Source organism: Pocillopora verrucosa, chromosome 8 (assembly GCF_036669915.1).
Source record: "Pocillopora verrucosa isolate sample1 chromosome 8, ASM3666991v2, whole genome shotgun sequence".
In the NCBI taxonomy this organism is placed as follows: Eukaryota; Metazoa; Cnidaria; class Anthozoa; order Scleractinia; family Pocilloporidae; genus Pocillopora; species Pocillopora verrucosa.
The window spans coordinates 4,922,139-4,944,825 of NC_089319.1; the positions used below are offsets into that span (position 1 = coordinate 4,922,139).

The 22,687-nt window shown below is 39.0% G+C and overlaps 3 protein-coding genes and 1 long non-coding RNA gene across 7 annotated transcripts in view; 2 read left to right on the top strand and 2 right to left on the bottom strand.

Annotated features, from left to right (window-relative positions):
- Positions 1-659: 659 nt before the first annotated feature.
- LOC131797711 (uncharacterized) lies at positions 660-8,582 on the bottom strand. Its single transcript, XM_059115376.2, has 9 exons — positions 8,417-8,582; positions 5,813-6,448; positions 4,907-5,284; positions 3,968-4,388; positions 3,381-3,494; positions 2,666-2,716; positions 2,357-2,404; positions 2,216-2,269; positions 660-1,669 (listed from the first exon to the last, which is right to left on the bottom strand). Exons 1-9 carry the CDS (start codon positions 8,487-8,489, stop codon positions 1,660-1,662), a joined length of 1,785 nt encoding a protein of 594 aa, XP_058971359.2. The 5' UTR covers positions 8,490-8,582; the 3' UTR covers positions 660-1,659.
- A 467-nt stretch (positions 8,583-9,049) lies between these two features.
- Positions 9,050-13,669, bottom strand: LOC131797904 (uncharacterized). 4 transcript variants are annotated; one of them, XM_059115564.2, is made up of 7 exons: positions 13,509-13,669; positions 12,365-12,688; positions 11,580-11,892; positions 10,878-11,003; positions 10,544-10,591; positions 10,148-10,207; positions 9,050-9,609 (listed from the first exon to the last, which is right to left on the bottom strand). In XM_059115564.2, exons 1-7 carry the CDS (start codon positions 13,585-13,587, stop codon positions 9,600-9,602), a joined length of 960 nt encoding a protein of 319 aa, XP_058971547.2. In that variant the 5' UTR covers positions 13,588-13,669; the 3' UTR covers positions 9,050-9,599. The 4 variants fall into 4 exon arrangements, with proteins under 4 accessions (XP_058971547.2, XP_066027464.1, XP_066027461.1 ...); XM_066171367.1 differs by having other exon boundaries at positions 11,580-12,024; XM_066171364.1 differs by having other exon boundaries at positions 11,580-12,039.
- A 3,215-nt stretch (positions 13,670-16,884) lies between these two features.
- LOC131797734 (uncharacterized) lies at positions 16,885-19,215 on the top strand. The gene is made up of 3 exons (XM_059115410.2): positions 16,885-17,023; positions 17,673-17,777; positions 17,890-19,215. Exons 1-3 carry the CDS (start codon positions 16,960-16,962, stop codon positions 18,327-18,329), a joined length of 609 nt encoding a protein of 202 aa, XP_058971393.2. The 5' UTR covers positions 16,885-16,959; the 3' UTR covers positions 18,330-19,215.
- Positions 19,216-19,279: 64 nt separating this feature from the next.
- LOC131796551 (uncharacterized) overlaps positions 19,280-22,687 on the top strand; it is a 3,808-nt gene continuing 400 nt past the window's right edge. Inside the window, exons 1-3 of the long non-coding RNA XR_010718562.1 lie at positions 19,280-19,419; positions 20,866-20,982; positions 21,701-22,687. The exon at positions 21,701-22,687 is cut by the window's right edge and continues 400 nt beyond it. This is a non-coding gene — a long non-coding RNA (uncharacterized lncRNA). The remainder of the gene's footprint in view (positions 19,420-20,865; positions 20,983-21,700) is intronic.

A 22,687-nucleotide genomic window follows, 5' to 3' on the forward strand; every position in this document is an offset into this window, starting at 1 on the left:
AAGCTAATGAAGTGGATTCGACACTGCTAGAAAAGTTTATCGGCCAGCCATGCACCTCGTCACGGGAGGTATACAGGTCAAATACAAATAACTAATTGATGAATATGTCTATCATCAGTTGGTGATTTTGTCCTTTAATCTGCTCGGTAAAAAAAGCAACAAAACCTGAAAAATGTTTACTTAATACTTAGTAACACGAGAGCGGCACTGCGGTAGTGAAGTATTAGTGTCGTATTTTTACGCTTTATTTTATTCTTGATTCGAGTTCTCAACTTCCATCGAAGATATTCATACTGCACACTTATTCATGGTGCGCCATGTGAAGGAGGAGTTGGAAGTAGATAGTCGGCAGTCTGGATGAATTCATTCAACTGAGGAGTGTCACGATAATTACTTGATAACAATAGGTTGATAAACGCCAAAAAAAATGACGTAATGTACAAAAACGAACCGGGATAAACACGGATTACAAGAGGTTGAGAGTACACTCTTGAAAATTGAAAAAAAAGGGCCGTAGCTCGCCTGCCTGCTACGTTGAAATTACGTGTACTTTTGTGACTCTATGTGCATGATGATGAACTTACGGTGACATGGCTTAGAATTAAGCAAATAGATTTAAATGTTTTTTTTTTTTGGTTTATTTATGTAATAAGCACATGCACATGACATAAAACCTCGGTCATTTTAACACCGAAGAAGGAATAATAAATAAAAAGAAGCTAAAAGGAAACACCAGATGCAGACCATTATTTCTTTTTTCCCAAAGAATTAACGATAACTTGGAATATACATAGAACTTAACTATGTTCACGCCGATAAGTTTTTTTCTTTTTCAAATTTTGTTCCGCTAAATCTTTCCACGATCTGGACGGTAGTGAAGTGAACATTCTCACAGATGCGTCACGTCGCAGATAAAGCTCTTGAGAGATTCAAACTAAATCTTTTTTCCCTGAACTCCGCGCAGTCTCCTTGCGCAATGATCGTTAACCCTTTCACTCCACGGAATGCTCAACATGTAAAATCTCCTCACAATTTCACCATCTGTCAACCAAACATGCGAAGAGAATTGAAAAAAATGATCCATTCTCTTGATGCAGCACCAAATTCTCAAGACTAACAGACAAATAATTGTATTTATAGAAGGTACGAGAGTTACTTTTCAGATACCTGTATTGAAAGGATAAATCATTATTGTTCCTCTCAGTATAACACTGCATCTTAATACAACGAACATAAATAGTGAGGCATCCTTCAAGTTAAGTCTAAAGTAAACAACCCTTGACGTAGATGTCAATTCCTTACATTTTAAGACCAAAGAAAAAACAACAATCCGGGTATGAAGGTTTTGTGCCATAATTGTTTAGATTAACATGCCACGACAGCGCTAATTGAAAGGATGACCTTGAAGAAAAAAAGCACCGTCATGGAAAATGAATAGATACGTTGGTGTTGTCAGAGAATTAAAGATTCAAATTTTTTTATTTACTGTTAAAATCCTGTGGCAGCGTGGAGTATTAGCAAGACATAACTCTGTCTGCCTAAACAGGTAAACTTTCCTGTTATCTAAGAAGGTTATCCAACTATCCAGCTTTCTTATATGAATTAGAAATTGTCACATATGTCCTTAGCCAAGTCTTGTTGTTCACCTCAGGCCCGTCTCTAAAACAACCTAAACATTAAAAACAGAAAAGTGTCAGTAAATTTTTTTTCCTTTGACCTTCTTTTCTTTGATATTTTGTAAATTATCTACAATTTATCACTGGTTTAATGAAGAGGTTCAATGCAACCCCAAAAAGTATTTAAGCTCTGCCTCAATGCAGATAGAGTTTACCACATCTACCCAGCAGATTGAGTGGGAAATGCCAGAAAAAAAGACAAGTACTGACTTTTGCGAATTTTTTTCGAATATTTCGCTTTGCAAATGTGTACAATGTATACAGCGAATACGTGAGATAATACTCCATAATGATAATAAACAGGCGCAAAAAAGAGTACTAAGGTATTTCTTTAGAGTGCTCTTTTGACTGAGAATAAACTTTAAGACGACCACGCGTCTCCCAAAATTGCCTCCAACGACGGAGGAACGTTTAGCACGATACGCGCATAACCATCTAGCACAACTTCGCAGACGTGTAAATATGTAGCGGCACATGCACTCTCCCACCCGGTTCTGGGAAGTTAGATTAAATTGGATGTGGTCTCTAAGTAAACGTACTGTTCATAACGCCGATTTTCTGTCCTTGGATCCTTGTGACTTGAATATTGGTTACTGAAATAAGACGAAGTGAAATTTCATCGGTGTGACATGGACTTATTATCATAAGTTTATTGTCATAAGTCCAAAAAATCAACTTACCCTTCATATAAAGGGTTCTCAGTCAGGTGGCCTTTTTCTGAATTAAGTCTAAAAAAATAAGGTTCAGATAATGTTTACATTATCTCACACATAGTCCTCAACTTCCTTAAAGTATTTTAAGCATACATTATCTAACAAATGAACTTATATAAATTGAAGCAACGTGTCGTTTACTTTGAAGAGCAGAGAAATTGTCTTTCAGTACCAATTGGCTATAAGAAAAGGACAAAAAAAACTTGCTCCTGGTAACAAAGAAGACATTAAACATAATCTATTGCAAAGCGAGAATTTGACATTAATGGAAATTACCGGTTGTCATCGCTTTGCTTATCTTCGAAGAACAGTTCCTCCATTTCACCACTGAAGGGAAAAAACAAGTTTAGGAGCTCAGAAATGTTAGTCCCCTAATCAGTTAAAGAGACGTATAGTAGCAAGTGGGTCGAGAGGTACCGGGCCGACCCCTAGTAGGGAGTTGATGTATTGTGCTACTTGGCGAAACTTAACTTTAGCTGTCATCGCGTATTTCTCCACCAAAGGGTATTATGGGTGCTAGAAAACAAGAAATCTGGCGAAGTACTGGCAAAGACCTGCCGATGGACCGGTAGCTTGCAGAGGGGAGATAACAATACCTTCTGACACTTAACGCTTCAGACACTAAAATTTCGGAATAACCTTTAGGGAAATCTTACAAAACACAGGGGATAGCTTGATGGGCTGATGGGCTTGTATTTTGCAAAAGAGGCGAGCAAGACTCAAAGTCACTTCATGCTTCAAAAACTGGAATTTTCGAAGAATTTACGAGGGAAACATGGTGAAATACAGGTGATGGCCCTCCGATGGACTGTTATCTCGCAAAGGGGAAAGGGCAATTCTCTCCGCCGCTTCATGCTTTAGAAAATGGAATACTCATTGTACAGATGGACCTTTACGCACACAAAGTGATTGAGCCTGGATTTTAACATGGCCCTTGACGTATAAGTTCGACAGCGGAAGAGAAAACTGCAGCCGTGGCACTATCACATACCTGTCTCCGTACATATTGATGGGTGACAGTGGAGTGCTGGATATGCTTGATTCTTTAACACTGTTGTATCTTACTATTTCATGGGAATGGTTGCGCCTCTTACGAAAACGATGCCTGTGAAAGAAGAGGAATGACATACATCAATGAATAAAGCCATTGATCCAGTGGGAGTAAGATCAACATACAATGACAATCTCATCAACAGCAACAGGAATAATGCTATCCATATCAGTTGTCTTTACTCAGGGATAGAAGCAGAGGAGTAGATTACAAAAATACAATTCTCCAGGGTGTCAGGGGCGTGCATGTAGCTTTTTGTATCATTCTTCACTTTTTCTGGACAAAAAAGGGGTCACTTGTACCTAAAAACACCCTCCCCCCTACTGCTCTTAGCGAAACTCTTGGCACAATTGTCTCTCATCCTTTATTCCACCTCAGAAATGAAATGAAATAGAGAAATCCTTTTGGGGAACCACGTCCTCTCGGGTTCACTCAGTAGAGTCCGAGCCAGATACACATAACAAGAAGCTCCTGGTACCCTCCTTGGTATAGAATCAAATGACGGAGAATGAACTCCATTCACGCACCTTCTTTTGCAAAGCTGGCAAACCAGAAGAAAACTGACAAAGACCACTACAATAAAAGAGCTGCTGGCGATAATTACGTATTTCAGCGATACGCCCATGACTTTACGAGACAGCATTTCTTCGTTCCTGTACGATTTAACATCATGAATACTTCCAGTTGACTTCCATTCAGCCTCAGTGCTTGCTGGAACTTGTGAAGTAGATATTCGCCTTTCTTTCAGTGTTGCTCGAGTATTTTCAGTGGTCGTACTATGAGCTGTTTCAGTAGATTCTATTGTTGATGGTGCAGTGTGTGATGAGGAACTATTGCTTTCTGTAGCCGCTGAAGTTGACTGTTGAGTTGTTTTCACTCTCGGAGAAGTTGGTTCTGAAGTATTGTACATTGGTGAAGACGTTTCCGTTAAAGCTGTGGATGTCATTTCTAGATTGAATGAAAAAATTGAAAGTGCTACAGGCGATGATTTTATTGATATTAGGGGTTGAAGTGTAAGGAACCCACCAGGACTTAGAGCAACGCCGGAGACTCGAGCGGTGGAAGATGAGGAAAATGCAAAGGAGGAAAAAGTTCTGAATTTGTGGGTCGCTTCAGATTTACACTTCTCTTGAGAACCATCTTTACTTAGAAAGGAAAATAAGAAACGGTTGCGGGTACAGAGGGCTTTTTTCGAGATTTCCTTAAAATGAATATAAAACCGTCAGTAATCAGCATTGATGTAAATGCTTGCCTGCTCTCTGGTGATTTGCAACATTCAGCAAACATTTTACTTCAACATCTTTCTCTATCCTTCGGGTAAAGCTCATCTGTGAGGATCATCTCTGGGTCAAGTATAATTTACCTCATTTTATTGTCTTTCATAGTGACAAAGAACCTTCTAAAGCGGAGAAATCTTTAAACTAAATAGAATGACATCAACAGCTAATTAGCTAAAAGTATCCAACCTGCTAATTTCGGTACTGTCGTATAAGATGCATTGAAACCTTTGGCTGTTACAACGTGATCTGAATGAAACGTAACTATCATTTTATTGGTCGATGACTGTATGATTGGCAGAGATGAAATCGTTGCACAATATTTTCCAAGCGTTGTTAAGTCACCTTTCAGTGACTCTTGTCGTATATCTACATAATCGCAGCCGCAGCGGTTGTTTCCGCACGAGGAAGGATTGGATTCGAGTTCGAAGACTCCAAACTTTAGTCGTATCACGTGATCTCTGGGGGCAGTAATGTTCCACTGACAGTCTTGAAAGTTGTGGTAATTGCTTGGGAAATATGGTGAGGAAAATTCTCCGCTTGCCTGATTTAAGTTCCATTTGCATTCTATAGAGAGTTGTCAGTGTAAGAAATTGCATTTATCTTTAAGTGATTTCAGACAGAGAAGCATCGAATAAACAGCACCCTGAGTAACCCTTACATCTCTATGCGTTCTGTACACAGGTGTTTAGTTAGGAAGTTGCCTTTACTGTTTAACAAAATAAAAAAACAGAAGCATCGAATAGGTCGCTGTAATACCACCTATCCCTGCTTTCCCTCAACAAAAACTCTAGGAAAAAACACAAGGCCAGTTGATGATACTTAAATAATGACGTGGAAACGATAATACCAAGGTATCCTCCTACTTTTGGGATTAAGACTTCAATATATATATCTTTAAACTGTAATGCCTGAGCGCGTTTCACCCAGACAGTGAGGGTGTGACCGTTGGGGGCGTGTGCTTTCGCGCCCCAAACTGGGAAGGCGGCTCAAATCGTATCAGCTCCTCGTAACATCTTTTGTTGCGAATTAGCGTTTAAAGGCACTAATTCTGCGTTCTACTACAAAGATATTATAACCTCATTTATTTCTTACCTCTGTAGTAACAATAGTGAATCGTGGGCTCCTTACGATCAGCTCCGTAGGGAAAAGGATAAACCCTGGTGTCCATGTTGTCTGTATTTTCGGTATCAAAGACCACATATTCAAGCGAATACACAGCACCCTGGACTTCTTGACAAGTTGTGGACCCAAACGCCATGAGATAAAAAGGCTTAATGACCGGCAGTGCTATTCTTTTGATAGCAGACCCTGTTGTCTTACAACAAAAATATATCAAAGTGTCCTGGTTGTAAACTCCTGCGGGAAGTTTTCCTTCTTTGTTATTTCGATTGGATCCGTTTTTTTCGTTGTTGTCATCCCAACGAACGAAGCCTTCGTAAAATTCCTGAGGACAGAAGGCGCCCTCTTTGTAAATGCAGTATTTTCCGTTTGGCCATTTAGGCTTTCCTTTATCGGTTGCTGTGGAGTTTTTCACGCAGAAGTGTTGCGTTATGTCTGGCTTTCCCACCTTAGCTTTTAAGTGAATGCTCGTTGAATGTGCGTTTCTATTGCCATCGTTTTCTAATTCCTCAGTTCGGTGTCCTGTATGCCACGTAAATCCGCTGCTATTGGGACATCCCGAGTTTGCCATCGGTAGAGCATACGAACCCGCCGGCCACGAAGAAGAAGCTGAATTATTAATAATATACATTAAAAGGGAAATTTCAATTGCTCTTCCTATGTATTCGTTGCAGTAAATTCAGTTTTGGTGAATTTTTTTCGCTGTGAAGTTTGTTACCAATCGCATTTTCTCGCTCTGTGGACTATGTACATGTATTAATTACTTGCAGTTCTCATTGTCTCGTTGTTGTATGTTTTTTTTCCCGATTGGCTGTTTTGATAACCGTCAGCGGTCTAAATGAACACCAGAGGAGTCACTGTGCCTACATATTTCTGAGGGACCGGCCGTTATTTATCTTCTGGAAGGGGCAGAGGGGGGTAGGGGGAAGGGGGGCGATAAAAATTTACCCGATCCTCCATACGTCTCTAGGGTGTTCTTGTGATCGCCCTTCATGGCGACGATTGATTCCCCCTTCCTTTCCCCTGAAAACCATGTACCTTTCTCTCCCCCCTCCCCCCCCCAAAAAAAAGAAGAAAAAGAAAAACTTTACCCCTCATAGCCCCCCACGCGCTAGATGTTAACTTGTCTCTAAGGGAAAGAACCAAGTTATTTCAATGCATCTCCAGCCAGAATAGGCAGGAAAGATCGATATTTAAATCTATGGGGTGAAAGGGTCAAAGAATTTCTTCCGTGCGATGACTGATTGGAGAAAATACAAGGCCAGATATCAAATATGATAGTGTGGTAAGAAAAGCCGCCAAGATCTGTCTGTCTGTCTGTCTTCGATTGAAAAATTGCGATCAGTGTGCCCCTCTTCTCAATTCCGAAGTAGAATAAAGTAAATTTTTGCAGCAAAGACATTGTAACCAAAATGGTATCATGGTTTATCTGAAATCAATCCATCCGCTTGAAATCGAATTAAGAAAAGTATGTTCTTACTACTTTGGACCCGTAGGACCCGTATGACTAAATTTAGATCAATGTACCGGATATAGCTCTTATTTATAACATAAACACATAAGGTTGTTATTTCAACGCCTTCTCTACCACTGACATGTCAGAAACTAATAAGTTTTAAAACGGCTTAAGTGTCAATTGTTCATTTAGAAGTGGTAAGAACTTAATCGTTCCAAAAGAAGCCCTGCTTTACATGCAACTTCAATACTTCGTGCTGAAAGGGCGTCATCATCAACCTACACAATAACCGGACGTGTCTAAACCCTTTCTTTTTTTCATGATTCTACGGTAAATTGCCCAAATACGTGAGTGGTAAGCGGAAACTCTTGACTTACGGTTGACCCATATTCTGGCGCCTCCGTCAACCTCGTGTCAGTTTGGCGTTTGCCATGGCTTTTAGCCAGTTTTGTTTCAAAACCACACATCTGTTTTTTTTCTTCAAATTCTACTAATGCACAGAAACATTACGAGTCAACTGTCTCATAAATTTCACTGTCGCCGTGTGCGTTAAAATCCAACAAAAAAATCTAACATTGACTGAAAGATGCAGCGTTTTTCTCCTTTCCTTTTTTTTTTTTGGACGCGGAGAGATACATGCTGTGAAAGCCTGTAAAGATTCAATGATGTCTTGCTGGTTAAAAGTATTTGAACTGTCAGAGGTCCTTTTGGTTACCTCTACGGAATTCGTAATTTCTACGAAAAGCTAGCAAGAAAAGTCTTAGTTGTTGGTTTTGATACTTTTTATCAGCCTTGTTTATCCTTCCTATCTTAATCACCGGACCGATTAGATCGGCAATCGGGGCAATTTAAACCTAAACAGAGAAACATCACTCGCCGCTTCAGGCTGTGATACAAAAGTTCAGTTCCAATCTTTGGGTTTCAAACGTATTTTTTTATCGCTAATAAAGCTTTTTCAAATTTCTTTCTTCTCAAACTGTTTAAAGTTAATGGCACAGTTCACAAAGGCAGACCTACTCTTCTAATGTCGAGGTAAGTTGTACATGAGCTTGAGACATCGTCATCGAACTTCAGCTAAACGTGTTTCAGTTGATACCAACAGTACGATAAATCTTACTTACCAGTGACGTGAACGAAACACCAAGCTGCATCGAAAGACATCGCGAATAAGATCAAGCTATAAAACAACTCCATCTAAGCAGATTATTCACCGTTCATTCGAGAAAATAAAAACAAGCTCGTCTGACACGGTTACTGTTATAGATGTTTATCTTTGTGCTGTCTGGTTGTAACCGGGCTAAGTCTAACGATCGTGTGATTGGTCGATAAGACGCCACGTGTCCTAAAGGTCCTTGTTCACTTATCAGCCTTCTACTGATAAGTGTTATGATTTCAGGAAATCCATAGAGACAGAGGGTCTCCTGGCAAGAGCTACTTTTTACTCAGTTTTACTGCCTTAATTCCAACGATATTCTGCTTGCTTCAAATCAATAAGTGACACACATAGTTTTCCTGTGAGATAAAAGGATAATAAGAGCTATTCAATTAGCTAACCTGTCCTTCTAAAAGGGATTTCACTCAGGGATATGACAAGTTTTACTCGATAAACGACTAAATGTCAGATTTTTAACAAACATGGAGACTAATCGTGGAGATTATTTAACGTTTAGCATTTTTCCCATGACAAGTTTCTTTAGCAGCTTTTACTAATCAGTAGTGAGGTTGCCTGATATGGAAATCAGTGACCTGTTTTATTCTATAAAAGCATCCTAATGAAATACATCATTTCATGGTATAACATACCGTGATGATTGCGTATCATGCAGAATGCTGAACAAAGGCAAGTGATATTTTATGGCATATGTAGAAGAAGAAGAATGAGCTGGCAAGTTTCAAGGCGACTGCTCCCTGACTGATCATGAAAAGCCTTGCACACGAGAAGTGCAAAAATTCACTTCAGGTCAGCTTACGGCTTTCAGGTCTAATGTCTGGAAGGTTACCAATGTATTTTACAATGTAAACGCCCTTAAGAGAGGGAAATACATCAATAGACAGTTGTAATTATCTCCTTTCATTGTATCTTTTCGGGTACAGTAATTTTCTATAAACTAATCTTAAAATTATTCTCACACGACATTCATGCTGATTATTTGGTATAGTAGCGGTTTTGATTAGTGCGATTTTGTTGCCAGATCATGAACACAATGATGGGTCAATGATGACTTGAGTGAGGTCCACCGGCGCTGACTCTGCAACTGTTGATTGATTTAAAATCCTCAACTTCAGCGGCTCAATAAAAGGAACTTACACTAATCTAAAACAATAGAAGATAAAATACGTATAAATTTAGAAGTAAGAAGGTCCCAATTGTAGAGGACGAGTGAAGCAATCTATTTAATTTGATCTTGTAGGGGTGAGTGGTGCCAGAAGGAAATGTTTCCGGGTGACACGTGCACTTCGACAACCCTAGCGAAGGACGTCGTTAGAGCTAAAAGGAGATTTGTTTGTCAGGCGAATCTCAAAGGTCTGTTTCTTGACAACTAATCGATCAGCTTTGTCGTAATCGTATCAGCAGTAAAGATCAAGCAGCAAAGTCATTATCAGTTATGATCGGTCGGTTTCGTTTCAGTTTCCTTTTGTAAAGTTAGGTAGTTCTGTTTAGCCTCTTGCTACTGCTGGGTTCAAACCAGCGACTTTATTACTATTATTAGAAAAGGTAAGGCTTATCCATCGTTCTTAGCAGTTTTTCATCGTTTTTATCACAACAGCTAGTATACGTCGCTGTGGCATTTTATGGTTCAAACTGATTAATCAAGTCAAAAGAGAGATATTCTTTAAAAAATGCACCTCACCTGTCGTACACGTGATTGTTGTTACCGGACACAAAGCAAATATTCTTTTCTTCGGTGACGCTAACAGTTAGAAGCGTAAGAAGAAGATAAGTGAAGAAGGGAGGGAGGGGTGGAGGGAGAAGGGGGGAGGGAGGGAGGGGTGGATAGCATGACATCAATATTTCGTTGCAATGAAGTCCATCCAAATAGACCAGAGCTGAAATCTATGAATAGCTCGAGGTACTCGTGATTTGCATGACTACAGTGGCTAAACAAATTCTGAAAAAGTGTATGAAGCTGGAAAAAGGAGCCTACATTGCGATGCTCCCTATCTTCCCGATGAGAATGCAATCTCTTCACCTCAAAGTAGAACCAAAAATTAATTAGCCCTAACAGCAAAAGACACCAAGACCTCACCTTGCATACAAAATGTTGTCAGTGGACTTTTCTATCAGGCTCGCATATCTAAAGTCGAACAATATCAATGGAAAAATTAAGTTCCTGGAAATGAATAATGCTAAAGACAATAAACACAATTCATATCAAACTGGTTTTGCTATTAAGGAAACGTCGTATTTTTTATTATCTTTCTTTCTCCTCTGAATCAGTCTTCAACTTTCTGTTTTGTAGTGAGCAGTCAGCAGATCTCAATTCGCAGTAGCTGTATATTTATATCAAAAAACATTTGAAACATTTCAATACCTTTCATTGTCAGTTATAGAAAGTCACAATATGACTAACATACGCCTACCTGTTTTCTTGATCAGTCCCATCAACAGCTAAACCATCCATCGTATCAGATAAGACTGCGTCGCTCTTGTTCTTGCTAAATTTGACATTAAGCTTTTCGTTATAAACATCTGTGTCTTCTTTCTGACTATGAAGGAAAACATCTGTATTTCATTTTTACAATAGGAAATAACCCACTATCTTGGTTAGGTGGCCTTTAAAAGTTTGGAACAATTTAATACAGAAGAGCCGTTAAAGTTAACAATCACAAAAAGTACTTCACTATATTCTTAGTTCTTTCAAAGCGGGTCCTTTTAAATTGTCGTTCACTGAAAAAATGAATTGATGGTCTACCTTCATGATCAGGGCAAACACATCAAGGAGAGGAGGATTGACCAAAAATGTAAACGAAGAAGTTAAAGCAATTAAGGATCTACAAAAGGATCACAGTGGAAACTGTCATAATAAGATACTTATGATAACTTAATTTACCATTATAACGTTGTGCTATGAATTTACTGCTATCCCCTTCTTGAACTGCAGTCCTTTAAGCTCACGTTTCTGAGGACCAGCAACGATGGTTTGAGACGTAATAAGCTCATTATATCAAGGGTAAATTACGTTCTGCATTAAACTGAAATTTGTCCACGACCAGTAACATAATCAAAGTTGGAGATAAGAGAGAACTACGTAAATTAACCAACACGTATTTGATCGAAAATACCTGATAAATTTCCTCTTATTCCTCATGAAAATAACTGCTAATCCCAAAAGACAGAGCGCTAAAACAGCAGCAATAACTGCTACAACAATAAGAGCTGTTCTATCAGCATCGCCGCTTGTTCCTATCTGCTGTTCTAGAGGGTTCGCTCCCGAATGTTCTTTGTTGTCAGATGAAGTGTTCTTAGTTTCCCCTGTTGGTTTTCCGGTTCGTTCCTCTGGGATGAGCGATTTTACAGCAGATGTCCTTTGATTCGCGGAAGGTTCCATAGTACCAAGAGCTCTTTTTGTGGTGGAAATTCCTGCTTTAGATGGAGCTATGTGGGGAGTGAGAGGTTTTTTCGTGGCTGAAGCTCTTTTTGTGGTGGGAGCTTCTGTTGTAGTTGGAGCTCTTCGAGCACTGGAAGGTTCTGTCGCAGTTGGAGGTGCTTTCGTGGAAAAACGTCCTCCTGTAATGGGGGACACTGGGGAAAATTTCTTCGTCGAACGTTTTATTTTAGATGGTGGTTTACTTGATATATTGGGGCTTAGAGTAGCTTTTGGGAAAGAAACAAGATCCACCGCTTCATTATTGAAAAGTTTGGATTTAGAATACTGGACCGTCCAAACGTACGAAGCCTTGGATATTTCTAGATTAGTTCACAAATTGACACGTTGGTAGTTAAACCAACTTTTATTGGTAATTGGTAGAGAGAGCCTCTTAATATGACTAACAAGAACTTAAGCTAAAAAAAATGATGAACGATAGAGAGTATTGCATCAGTTTCAAAAAAAAGCAGACTAACTTACCTGTAGGATCAAAGCATGGACACAACCTGCGGATGTAAGTGTTGTTGGCCGTGTGACAGTCAATGGTCCCAGGGATACCCTTAAATCCGACGCATACTCCAACCCATTTCGTGACGTGAGACTCCGCAAAGTAACAAGGGCGCTCTTCACTTTCATATTGTTCGCTGCCGTTGATAGTTTTGCACGAAATTCCCAGAGATTCGAATATGGGTAAAGCAGATGAATCTGGAAAGCTTTGCCCCGTTTTAGCACATTGAAAACCAAATGTTGCACAAACTGAATCGCAGTTCTGTCCAGGACAAGTTGCCAAAAAGTATTTGATTCCTAAAAAATCACAATAAAAGCTAAAATAAGGGCCTAACGAAGTTGAAAGTAGGGAAGCAATTCTTGGGTCTATTTACACAAGTGATGATTTCAATTTTCCATATGCTGTTCCCACGTTAGTAGATCGTCCCATAGACGAAGATTTTACCCTGATATAGCAAGATTTTGCCTGGGCCACTCGGTACAATCCGTATAGACCATGTACTAGAAGACAGTACAATTAACCTGGAACATTAAAGGGCTAGCTCAACCTCGAAAGAATAATATTTTGTTTCTTGATCTTCGCTTCCCTTCGCTTCTGCAGTATGTGTTATTTAGTGAATACATTCTATCCTACCTAAAGACGTTGCAACCAACAAAGGAAGTGTTCTTTTTCTTTGTCTTTTTTTTTATTTTTCTAAGTCACCATGTCCAAATCAAGAAAAATTGATAATTTTTAGAGAACAATTATGTCGCGTGTTTTGAATTTAGCCAAAGTGAACTGATTGAATAGGAGAATCTGTCGACATATATGTATGACTCATTATCGGTGGTAATGTTTTTGACCGTCATGTGCCCTTCTCGCTATATTTGGCAAAATTTTTCAACGATACTAAAGGATGCGCCCTGGCCGGTTTATTTTTCAATAACGCTTTTCTTCTGTAAACAGCCATGGAATTTTAAAGATTTAATTTATTTCCAAGTCTTTTCAAATCAACTTTCTTTTAAAATAACTCAGTAAGACCTTATTACAATACATCGGTAACTTTCAGCATGCAAGTGCAACCCTAATTTTACTAGTTTGTCAAACTCAGCGATAAAAAATTTTGCGTCGGAATACCTGTCGCAGTTGCCCATGCGCCATCTGTCAGAAGAAACGACATGAACAAGCCAAGAAATTGTTCATGTGATAGCAGCATTCTCCCAGAAAGAAACCGTACTTTATCAGTCCACTCAGAAATACTTTCGATAAATGTCACCCTCTGTAGCTTCTAAGCAACCCAATCGCGGCCAAATGAAATGTTGATAATGCTTTTTGAGTCAAGTATCATGTCAGGTCAATCTCAGGGTGGTCTTTCACGTGCTTCAAATTGATGAAAACAAACCTAACTCTGTTTATGTAATAAGTTTTTTGAGTTAGTTCTTCGTATTGAGCAAATATCTTCTTTCTGCGAAGACAGGTTAAAACGCACATTTCGAAATGAAAAAACTGTGGTTAATGAAAGCTTGTAAGTCCATCATTTGCAAGGGCCAGCGAAGTGTACGAACTGAGGCCAGGTAATCAGCTGAAAATACATTGACATGTTTTCCCTGACAGGTGTCAACACTATTTACTCAGCACTCACAAAAGCACACAAGACTTGTGAAAGAAAGTTGTCAACAAAATTTGATTTCCCCTTCACTCTTAGATGCATTTCCGCCTTGACAAGTCTGCTTGGTCAAGAAACTGATGATTCAGGTTCTTAGACAAGTGGGCTTCTAAAAGAAAAACACGTCATAATCTTTTAACCTGCGAGACAGGCGTCGAGGGCTGTGAGGCGAACGAAAAGGACAATACTTAAGCTGGTGTCTCGCTACGCCCGTGGTCTTCGCGCTCGTCTTGCGCTACAACCTTCAATTTTCACTGCCAAGGAAAACTACTCAAAATCAACAGTCTTGTGTATTTTTCCCTAAGCCTTCGATACTCTTATCAGATCCCTCACGCGCTATAAAGTTGTTTACTTCGAAATAACTTTGTGTTTGAGCACTCACGAATTTAAAAAATGCCTAGCGGACTGGCATCAAAGTTTCTTAAAGCCAGTCCGTTAAGCATTTAATTTTCTTTGCTAAATCACGCAAACTTAGTTGCGTGATACGGTATTTGTAAATAAAATTAATAACCTTACATCTGCTTGAAAATTTTATCATTTCTAGCCGCAACTTTTTGCAATGGAACTCAACCAGCGCTCGGTTTAGTTAAGGTCGTGATAACCTATCCACCGCCCTAGATTAACTACATTTTGTAGTACCAATCGCATCAGCCCGGCCAAGGTCAGAAATAATCAGTTTTCATCAGCCTCCCAAGAGACTGTTGGAGAATGCGCGCACGACGGCGCAGTGCAGAGGCAGAATTGAGCGGCATATACTATGACTACAGCTAAAACACATTAAGAAAAAAATAGACTGATCAATGGAAGACCCTTGTTACTGCCATAAATGAGCGAGCAAACGTGACTCTACATGAGAAATGTCCTCTTCCTTAGCCCATCCCAATGATGAACGACAAACAACTAAATCCCCGTAGTGTAGACTTCTCTAGACGTATCACTGAAGAGAATCATCTCTAGACTTCTGCTCCTCGCCTTTCCGCCACCCACTCCTCTGCGGTTTCCGTCTTTTCCGTTTCCATTTTTAACCGGTGACACTAATACTTCCAATTGACCTTCGTTCTCAGTGCCTTTCCTGATAGCGATTGTTTAACTAGACTCTTCTCTTGTCAAGCCGTGGGAAAGTTGAAGCCTTTTGAACCCAACTGAGGAAACTTTTATTGTCATAAGTATTTCCCTCTTTATTGAAGTAGAAGGTGGCAAGTTCACAAACATACCCATTTTCAATCTTACAGGAAATAGCCCCTTCAAATTATGAATGATATAACTTTCAGTAGACGGTATTCTTTGATCTAAAAAACCGTCATACCATTAATTCAAGTGGCTTTTATGGCGCGCAAGTTGGTTGAAACATATTGAGTAGTTCTGTCGCTAACGTTTTCCATTCACAGAAACCCAACAGTCCAGAGTCTTCTCAGAGCTGCACTCGTCCCCTCCAAGCTTTCAACGGAATGGCGCGAGAGGAATTTGTCTTTGGTAGGGGGCAAACGAATGATAAATGTTCCTGAAGCTTATTTGTATCGGTCACCTCGTATCATGATAATATATTTTATATCATCTTCATTCTATTATGCTCGTCATTATCGTGGAAAAGCAATGGACTAATTTTAAACATAGTTCAATCAAACTTCTGATTTGGGGTCATCGGAAAGGGTCGTCTTTGAAAACTTTATTGTATCGCTAAATCTGTAATATTACACACGCTAATAGGGACCTCCATCTAATCTCCATTGATTTGGCGTATTTCGGATAATGAGAGGATTGTCCCAACCCACACATTAAGATCCTACGAGATAAGTAAGCTTATGCTTCCATACTGGGTCCCGCAGATATGCGGCTACATTATAACCTTTTGCGCGAGCCAAATTCCAATATTTCATGGAGTATAAATAATTTCTTTCATTATCTCTAGTCGAGACAAAATAAAAGTCAGATATTTTCTCTTAAGTAACATCGACCTAAAAGCAATTTTGTAACGCATTCAATTGAGCTTTAGCTTCTAAGTTTGTTGATTAAGTTACAAAGGCATTTTTATTGTTTTTTCTGTGGGAAGCGGTCGGACTTCCTTGAGAAAAAAAATAGAGAAAAAACTTCTAATATTTATCTCCTCGTTCTTGAATGGTGTGACTAGCGAACCAGCGCCAGACTCCACATCGCTTACTACCTTCACTTCACTAACACAGACATAAACAAAAGTTTGTTCAAGGAAATGTAGATGGCAATCTGACCGAGCGCACGTCTCTTTCCTCAGTCTGTCTTGTTTAGAAAAAACGGTGAACACCCTCGAACCTTCTATCTCCCCTTGTACACTCCGCGCAAACCAGAAAAAAAAGAACTTAAATTTTCTATAATTAACGAAATACTAATTGAATTTTTTTTTCAATCCAATAATATGGATTAGAACTAGCCATGTCTAAAGTGTTAACGTTAAATGAACCCTTTCTTCTTTCATAATCGCTTTGACCCTAAGAATGTCTCTCTGTCAATTTTTTTTTTGTTTTTTGTTTTATTTTACTGGTTATTTTCAACAATGAATAAAAAGTATGTCATAATCCGCAACACTATATTTTACTGTTGCTGGTAAACACTACCGAAGGAATTCTTGAAATTTCTTGTGCGTACATCCATTTCTTTCATATCATATTGTTTTTGACAAAGAATATAAAGTATAAGAATCCGCATCACTATCTTTTACTGTTGCTGACAAATATTAAGGAATTCGTGAAATTTCTTGTGCGCGCGTGAAATAAAAACCACTTCCGAAAGACGTCATAAGCTCACAACTATTTTAAAAGCTTTTGTGTGACATGCAATAAAATATAAATGATCTCTGCTCAAACGCCCCAGAAACTTTTTTACAGAGAGCAGTGTAGCCATTTTAACTCAACAGGGGGATCGATTTCTTTGTAGTGCTGTGGCTTAGAAATGGAACTGGCCAAGCTTGCTTTCTTTGTAATATCCCTTTATTCAGCTCACCTCACAGTAGCAGGTAAGCCTCAGATTTCAGACGCATTTCGAACTTTATCCATGCATCTCCAGTGGTGTTTAGAATAATCGTACTAAGAAAGATACACTTTCTCTTTGTTCTTGGGAAAATCTTTTCACGCCCTGTTTCCGCTCCGTTACCTATCTTTTGTTTTCCAGTAAATGCAATGACAATTTACACTTGCACGGGACGGTTCGATGATAAAAAAAACTGTCATAATGGGGATTTTTCGCAGTTTCATCAAACTCGTAAAAATGCGATCGTTACGACAGAATTACTGTAACAATCGATACCATAAGTGGACATGCATCGTTAATTGACTCGATTATAACAATGTTCCGAAAGGAAACCTGATGACACAATTAAGGGAAGTCCCTCTTCCTAAAGGAACTTTGATATTTCTTAGAAGTAGGCGGGTTGTTCGCCCCACTCGGAAAGATTTTCCCAATATTTTCAACTTTGCGTCAATGCAGTACAAATAGCGCGCGTAGAAATATCCTCAAGCTTTTTATTTCTTTTGTTTCACTGGAATTTTTTGCAAGGTTACCTCGAAACCATAGCCTCGCGATAAAATCTGAAAAATCATTTTCCCTTTGTGCATTTGACATTTATCCTTTTAAATAGGTTCTAAAATAGTGTTTTATTATTTCAGCACCACTATGTCAAGATAAACATGACCAGTGCTCTGATCATGCAAGTTACTGCGGTAGTTACGACCACGTCAGGAAGCAGTGTCCACGGACCTGTAATCAATGCGGTATGTTATTTCTTTCACGCTCAGTTATCAAGATCATGCATGCATGATTTTGGTCAGGCTTTTAGGGTTTTGTTTCCAGTATACTCATCAAGCTAATCTATTTTCATTACAGCCTTAATTTATCCTTCGTTGTCCGTAACTCCAACGCAAAGCCTACCCACCGGAGCTACACCGCACACTTTCGCTCCACTACAAAGTTCGATGGCTGCGCTTGGTAGCCTGGCTACTGAACAAATCGCCACTTCGCTATCACAAGTTCCATCTCGAACGCAAACATCGAAAGCATTTTCATGCAGCCTTACACAAACACGAGCTAGTCTCCTTGTGTCACAGACACAAAATTTAAATGACTTCACCACGGCTCAAAGCCCGAGGGAAGTTTTACCAGGCTCCACCAGTCTTCCAACAGAAACCACTGATTATACGTCAGAGCCAAATATTTGTGAAGAAGACGCGGGAGATAAACAACAAAATACTGCCATCAGAACAGCTGGATCATCAGCAAACATCTTGATGATTCTGACAGTCTCACGGATGTATGCATTCTTGTGACAGAGATAATATTGAAAAGATGAGAGCGCACTTCAACTAAGTGTCGTGAAACTAATATCAGAGAAAACACAACAGTCAATCAGTAGAAGGGGTATTGTCATCAAGAGCCCGCGAGAACACACGGTAAAAAACAAGTGAGCCGCCTAAGACACGCAGAACCGCAAGTAACCAAGGCACGTTTGGGTTTAGTTTGGCCTCTGAGGCGCAAGTGTCCTTGACTAGTGAAATCCCGGATTACATTCAGCACTAATCAGTTGAAGATTGTCCTCGCTTGCACATGGAATCTGTTTCTCAAAGGATTGCTTTTCAGAATATCCAAAATTAGAGTTATTAATAGAGTAACCTTTTGATATAAATAGTAAACTGAAAGCGGAAAATGCGTGACACGCCGTTTAGACCAAGCTCAAGCAAAGCAGATGGTAGATATAAATCTTTTAAACATCTGAAATCAGATCATGTAAAACTTTTCCGTTAAAAGTATGATATTTGAACTTCCCTTACAGCTTTTATTGATGTTACATATAAACGTTTTTTCAGTTCCATTCCATTAACAATTTTACTATTTATATTTGTATTTTTGTTATTTATAAATTTTCCTCACAACTGTCACTCGTAAAGTTACTCTGAAGATTAGTTAAATAGCGGATTTGCTTGATATAAGCAAACCACTGTTCAGTAGATAAGTTTATCAATTTTCATCATTTGTTTCCTTCAAAACAAATCAAACCTATAAGGAAATGTTACGTTTCAAATACTTCCGAGAGTTAAAAAGTTAAGGAGGAGTAAGCCAAGATAAGGCGAGGCAGAAGTATATATTGATCAAGAAAACATTGGCTTGGTAACCACACTAGATCCAGGCTTTTATCATGCGCCTTGATACCTTTATTTACCCCTTCGAAATATAATACTCTCCATCACTACCTCGGCTTCTGTCTGAAAATAGCTTACATGGGAAATTTCAGCTCAAGGTAGAATATTAAGCTATAAAGTCAACTGACTTATATCAGAAGTACCGAATTCATGGATTTTACGCAATTTACCTTCTTCCTGCTATTCTTTATTTATCCTCTGAACCAACGAGCAAAGGCAGGTACGTATCTATACTTATTTACCCCAAAATTGCCCATAGTCATTTCCGCAGACCATCCTAAGTTTATTTACCACACATTTTTCCTCTGTCGTGTTGTCCTCTTTTTAAAATCTTTCCCTACTCAAGATGAAGATCTGACTGTTGAACTCGTCTGAAGATAATTTATCAATATCGCAACTACTTATCGTACGACTTTCTCGAGCTTTTGGTCAAGATTTCAAGTCGGGCAAGAGTTATCTCCTTCTCGTGACCTTATTTGCTGTTTATGAAAAGGCGGATCACATTCCCGAGCAATTTCAGGCTTGCTAGGCTTACATGGAATGTATCTGAAAATCACAAATTGTACCAATCTGTGTTTTGTTTCAAGGGGAGTAAGTTTCTAAAGAAACTTTGTTGCAAGCTGCGTCGGTGAGAGAGTATAACAGTGTAATTTAGTATCACGAACTGAGTTAATAACGTAAAGTGGCCACCGCAAAGAGTTTCAAAGCTGACGTTTCGAGCGTTAGACCCTAGTTAGAACGAACGAGCAGCCCCAAAACTCTAAGTTCGTGCCACAAGTTTTGTCCCGTCTTAGGAGCATTTTTCTGTAGATTTTCGCGTAGTGGCATGAACTGAGAGTTTTATGGCTTCTCATAACATATGAAATAGTTTCATTTAAGAAGTAAAAGTGCGGAATTCTTTTGAAGTCAGTCGCTAGAAATATCAATCACTTGGAGCCAAAAAGACTGAGAGCTTTGTGTTATCTCGAGATAAATTTATGCCTCAAACGCATTTATCTTTTGTGTTGTTTATTATAAAACAAACTCCTGTTTACTCTAAAATCAGATCAGAAAGGCTACCGAAGAAAGACACATAGCCTTAAGCTTATTGCTGACAAAACCACATCAATGACATACTTGTCAATACAATGATAACAATTAAACGTACAGAGAATACAAGGCAAAGGAAGGAAAAACCCTCTTAAGAGTGTCTATATTTTACTGTGGACGAAATGCGCTTTTAGCTCCATTGGTTGAAGTTTCCGTTGTTATATCACACTAATGACACTCAAGCGGACTCTTGCAACTGTCGTTGCATAATTCGATAACCTTTTTTTTTTTTACTATAAGCATAAAGAGCACGACCGAAACATACGATTACGAAAAAGAATGATTTCGTTACGACAATTTACTTTTGATACATCAGAAACATCTCCTTTCAAACAGAACCCCGGCCTTCTTTTTTCGCAATCCTCTGGTAATCCTACAACCTCTTCTCTTTATTCTAACCCCATTTACGAACTCCAATTAACGAGATTACAACTCTTAAATCAGAGGAGACCCGCATAGAAAGAGCCTTGTGGCTGAAATGGGCTCCTTTCCAAGACCCCATAGAGTCTTTACTAGTTGGACAATGAGTACAGAATCACTTAAAAATTGCAAAAATTCCTTAATTTCCTCTTTGTAGGCGGTAGGACATCAGCCCTGTGTCAGGATGAGATTTCGACTTGTCCCGAATGGGCAGAACTTTGTAATGGATATTTACATGTAAGGCAAAAGTGTCCGCTGACCTGTAAGCAGTGTGGTAAGTTGACATAAGTTGGCATTTCCCTGAAAAAAGTAGATTAATACAAACTTAACCGGACATTTCACTCTCGCCCAAGTGTATCATATTTTTACTGACATCTCAGCTTATTTATCTAGTTTAGTGATTCTATTCCATAAGTCTTGTACCTATCATCAGTTTTTTTCAATCTAGTGATTTTACGAGTCACGGCTGATAGACACGGAAGGCAATTGTATGTTACCAAGCTTCTGTACAGCGCCAGAAGTTCATTCCGACGATGCGTAGGACTTTCATTTCCGGAGAAAATGTTGAAACAAATTAGACCCTCTAGGCATTGGGTCAAATGTGGGATGTTTCACCTTAATACCTCCTTTAATAAACTTTCACTGAACAAGTTTAAGACGGTAGACCATAGCCGTGTGTCATCGTGGAAGGAATTGAATGAAAACTGAGGGTATAAGTGAGAGAAATACACTCAAAGTTTCCGTTCATTAAAGCTAGTCAAAACGTACACCCTGTTAAAATCATCTTTGATTATAACAGATCCTTTTTAATTCCTGAAAATGACAGCCGTTACCTGTTATACAAATACCTCGGCCCAACAAAGAAACTTTGAAATATTGAACTTAAAAGTTCTGAATTTAACTCGTTGCCTTTTTTCCTTGTCAGATCATTTCGTCTCTGTTTTTTATCTGTTTTTCTTTTAACGAATTTCTTACTATTTCTCCTGCTATAGTTAACAATTCGCCTTTCACGCTTGTAACACCTTTGACGTCATCACGTCACCTCGTCTCAACGCGATGTACTTTATTCACCACCAGAACAAGTACCGTTGAAATTATCAATAGGGGGACGTCGTTAAAAAACACCATAATAACACCAGCGGCATCAACAACACCAGCGGTATCAACATCACCAGCGGCATCAACAACATACTTCACTCGAGTGAATGCACTTTTGACCTTAGGGATCATTTGGAGTCATATTCTCTGTCACTGATGATGTCACAAGTTGCTAAAAACAAGTATCACAAAATAATTGTTCACCTGTTGCGCCAGGAAACATCACCTACAAAATTTCGATTATGGCAACAAACATTTGAAATTCAAGGCTACTATGGGCCCAATTCTCAAAATTTCTTGTAACTTTTGCGGGCTCGAATCCATATTTCAAAGCCTAAATCTAAGGAATAATATTGCAGTTCAGTTTAAAACCAATGCATTTTCTTCCACTTCCTGTTATTATCATGGTTTGAATTTCAAAACCATCATCATCTCCATCCTGAATGGAGACACGACAAACAAAAAGCAGCTTTAAGGGACTGGGAATTACCGCGACTTTCAGGAATTGCGTCCCACGTCTTTCATGATAATTTTTTTTGGTCGAGTGATGTCTGCACGCAAACTTAGTGAGAAAATTCATGGCTTATTCCTGGGCAATCTCTCTTAATCTTGTGTAGCTGATCTCCTGTGAATAAGGTTGCATGTTCTCCGCTTACAGCTTGAATACCACTTCAAAGGACGAATGGACTCAGCATGAGTAGCCTGTGGTGAAGCCGGACGTATTATTCATCCCGGCTGTGGGGGATGACTGCGACGCAGGCTACGCATGGAGAGCCCATGCGTTAAGAATTGGACTTGGTATTTCAAGATCCTCTTGAAACTTCGAAAGCAGGATATTAAAAGATAATTTTAGAGGGATTTCTATAATTAAGGTTTTAAGA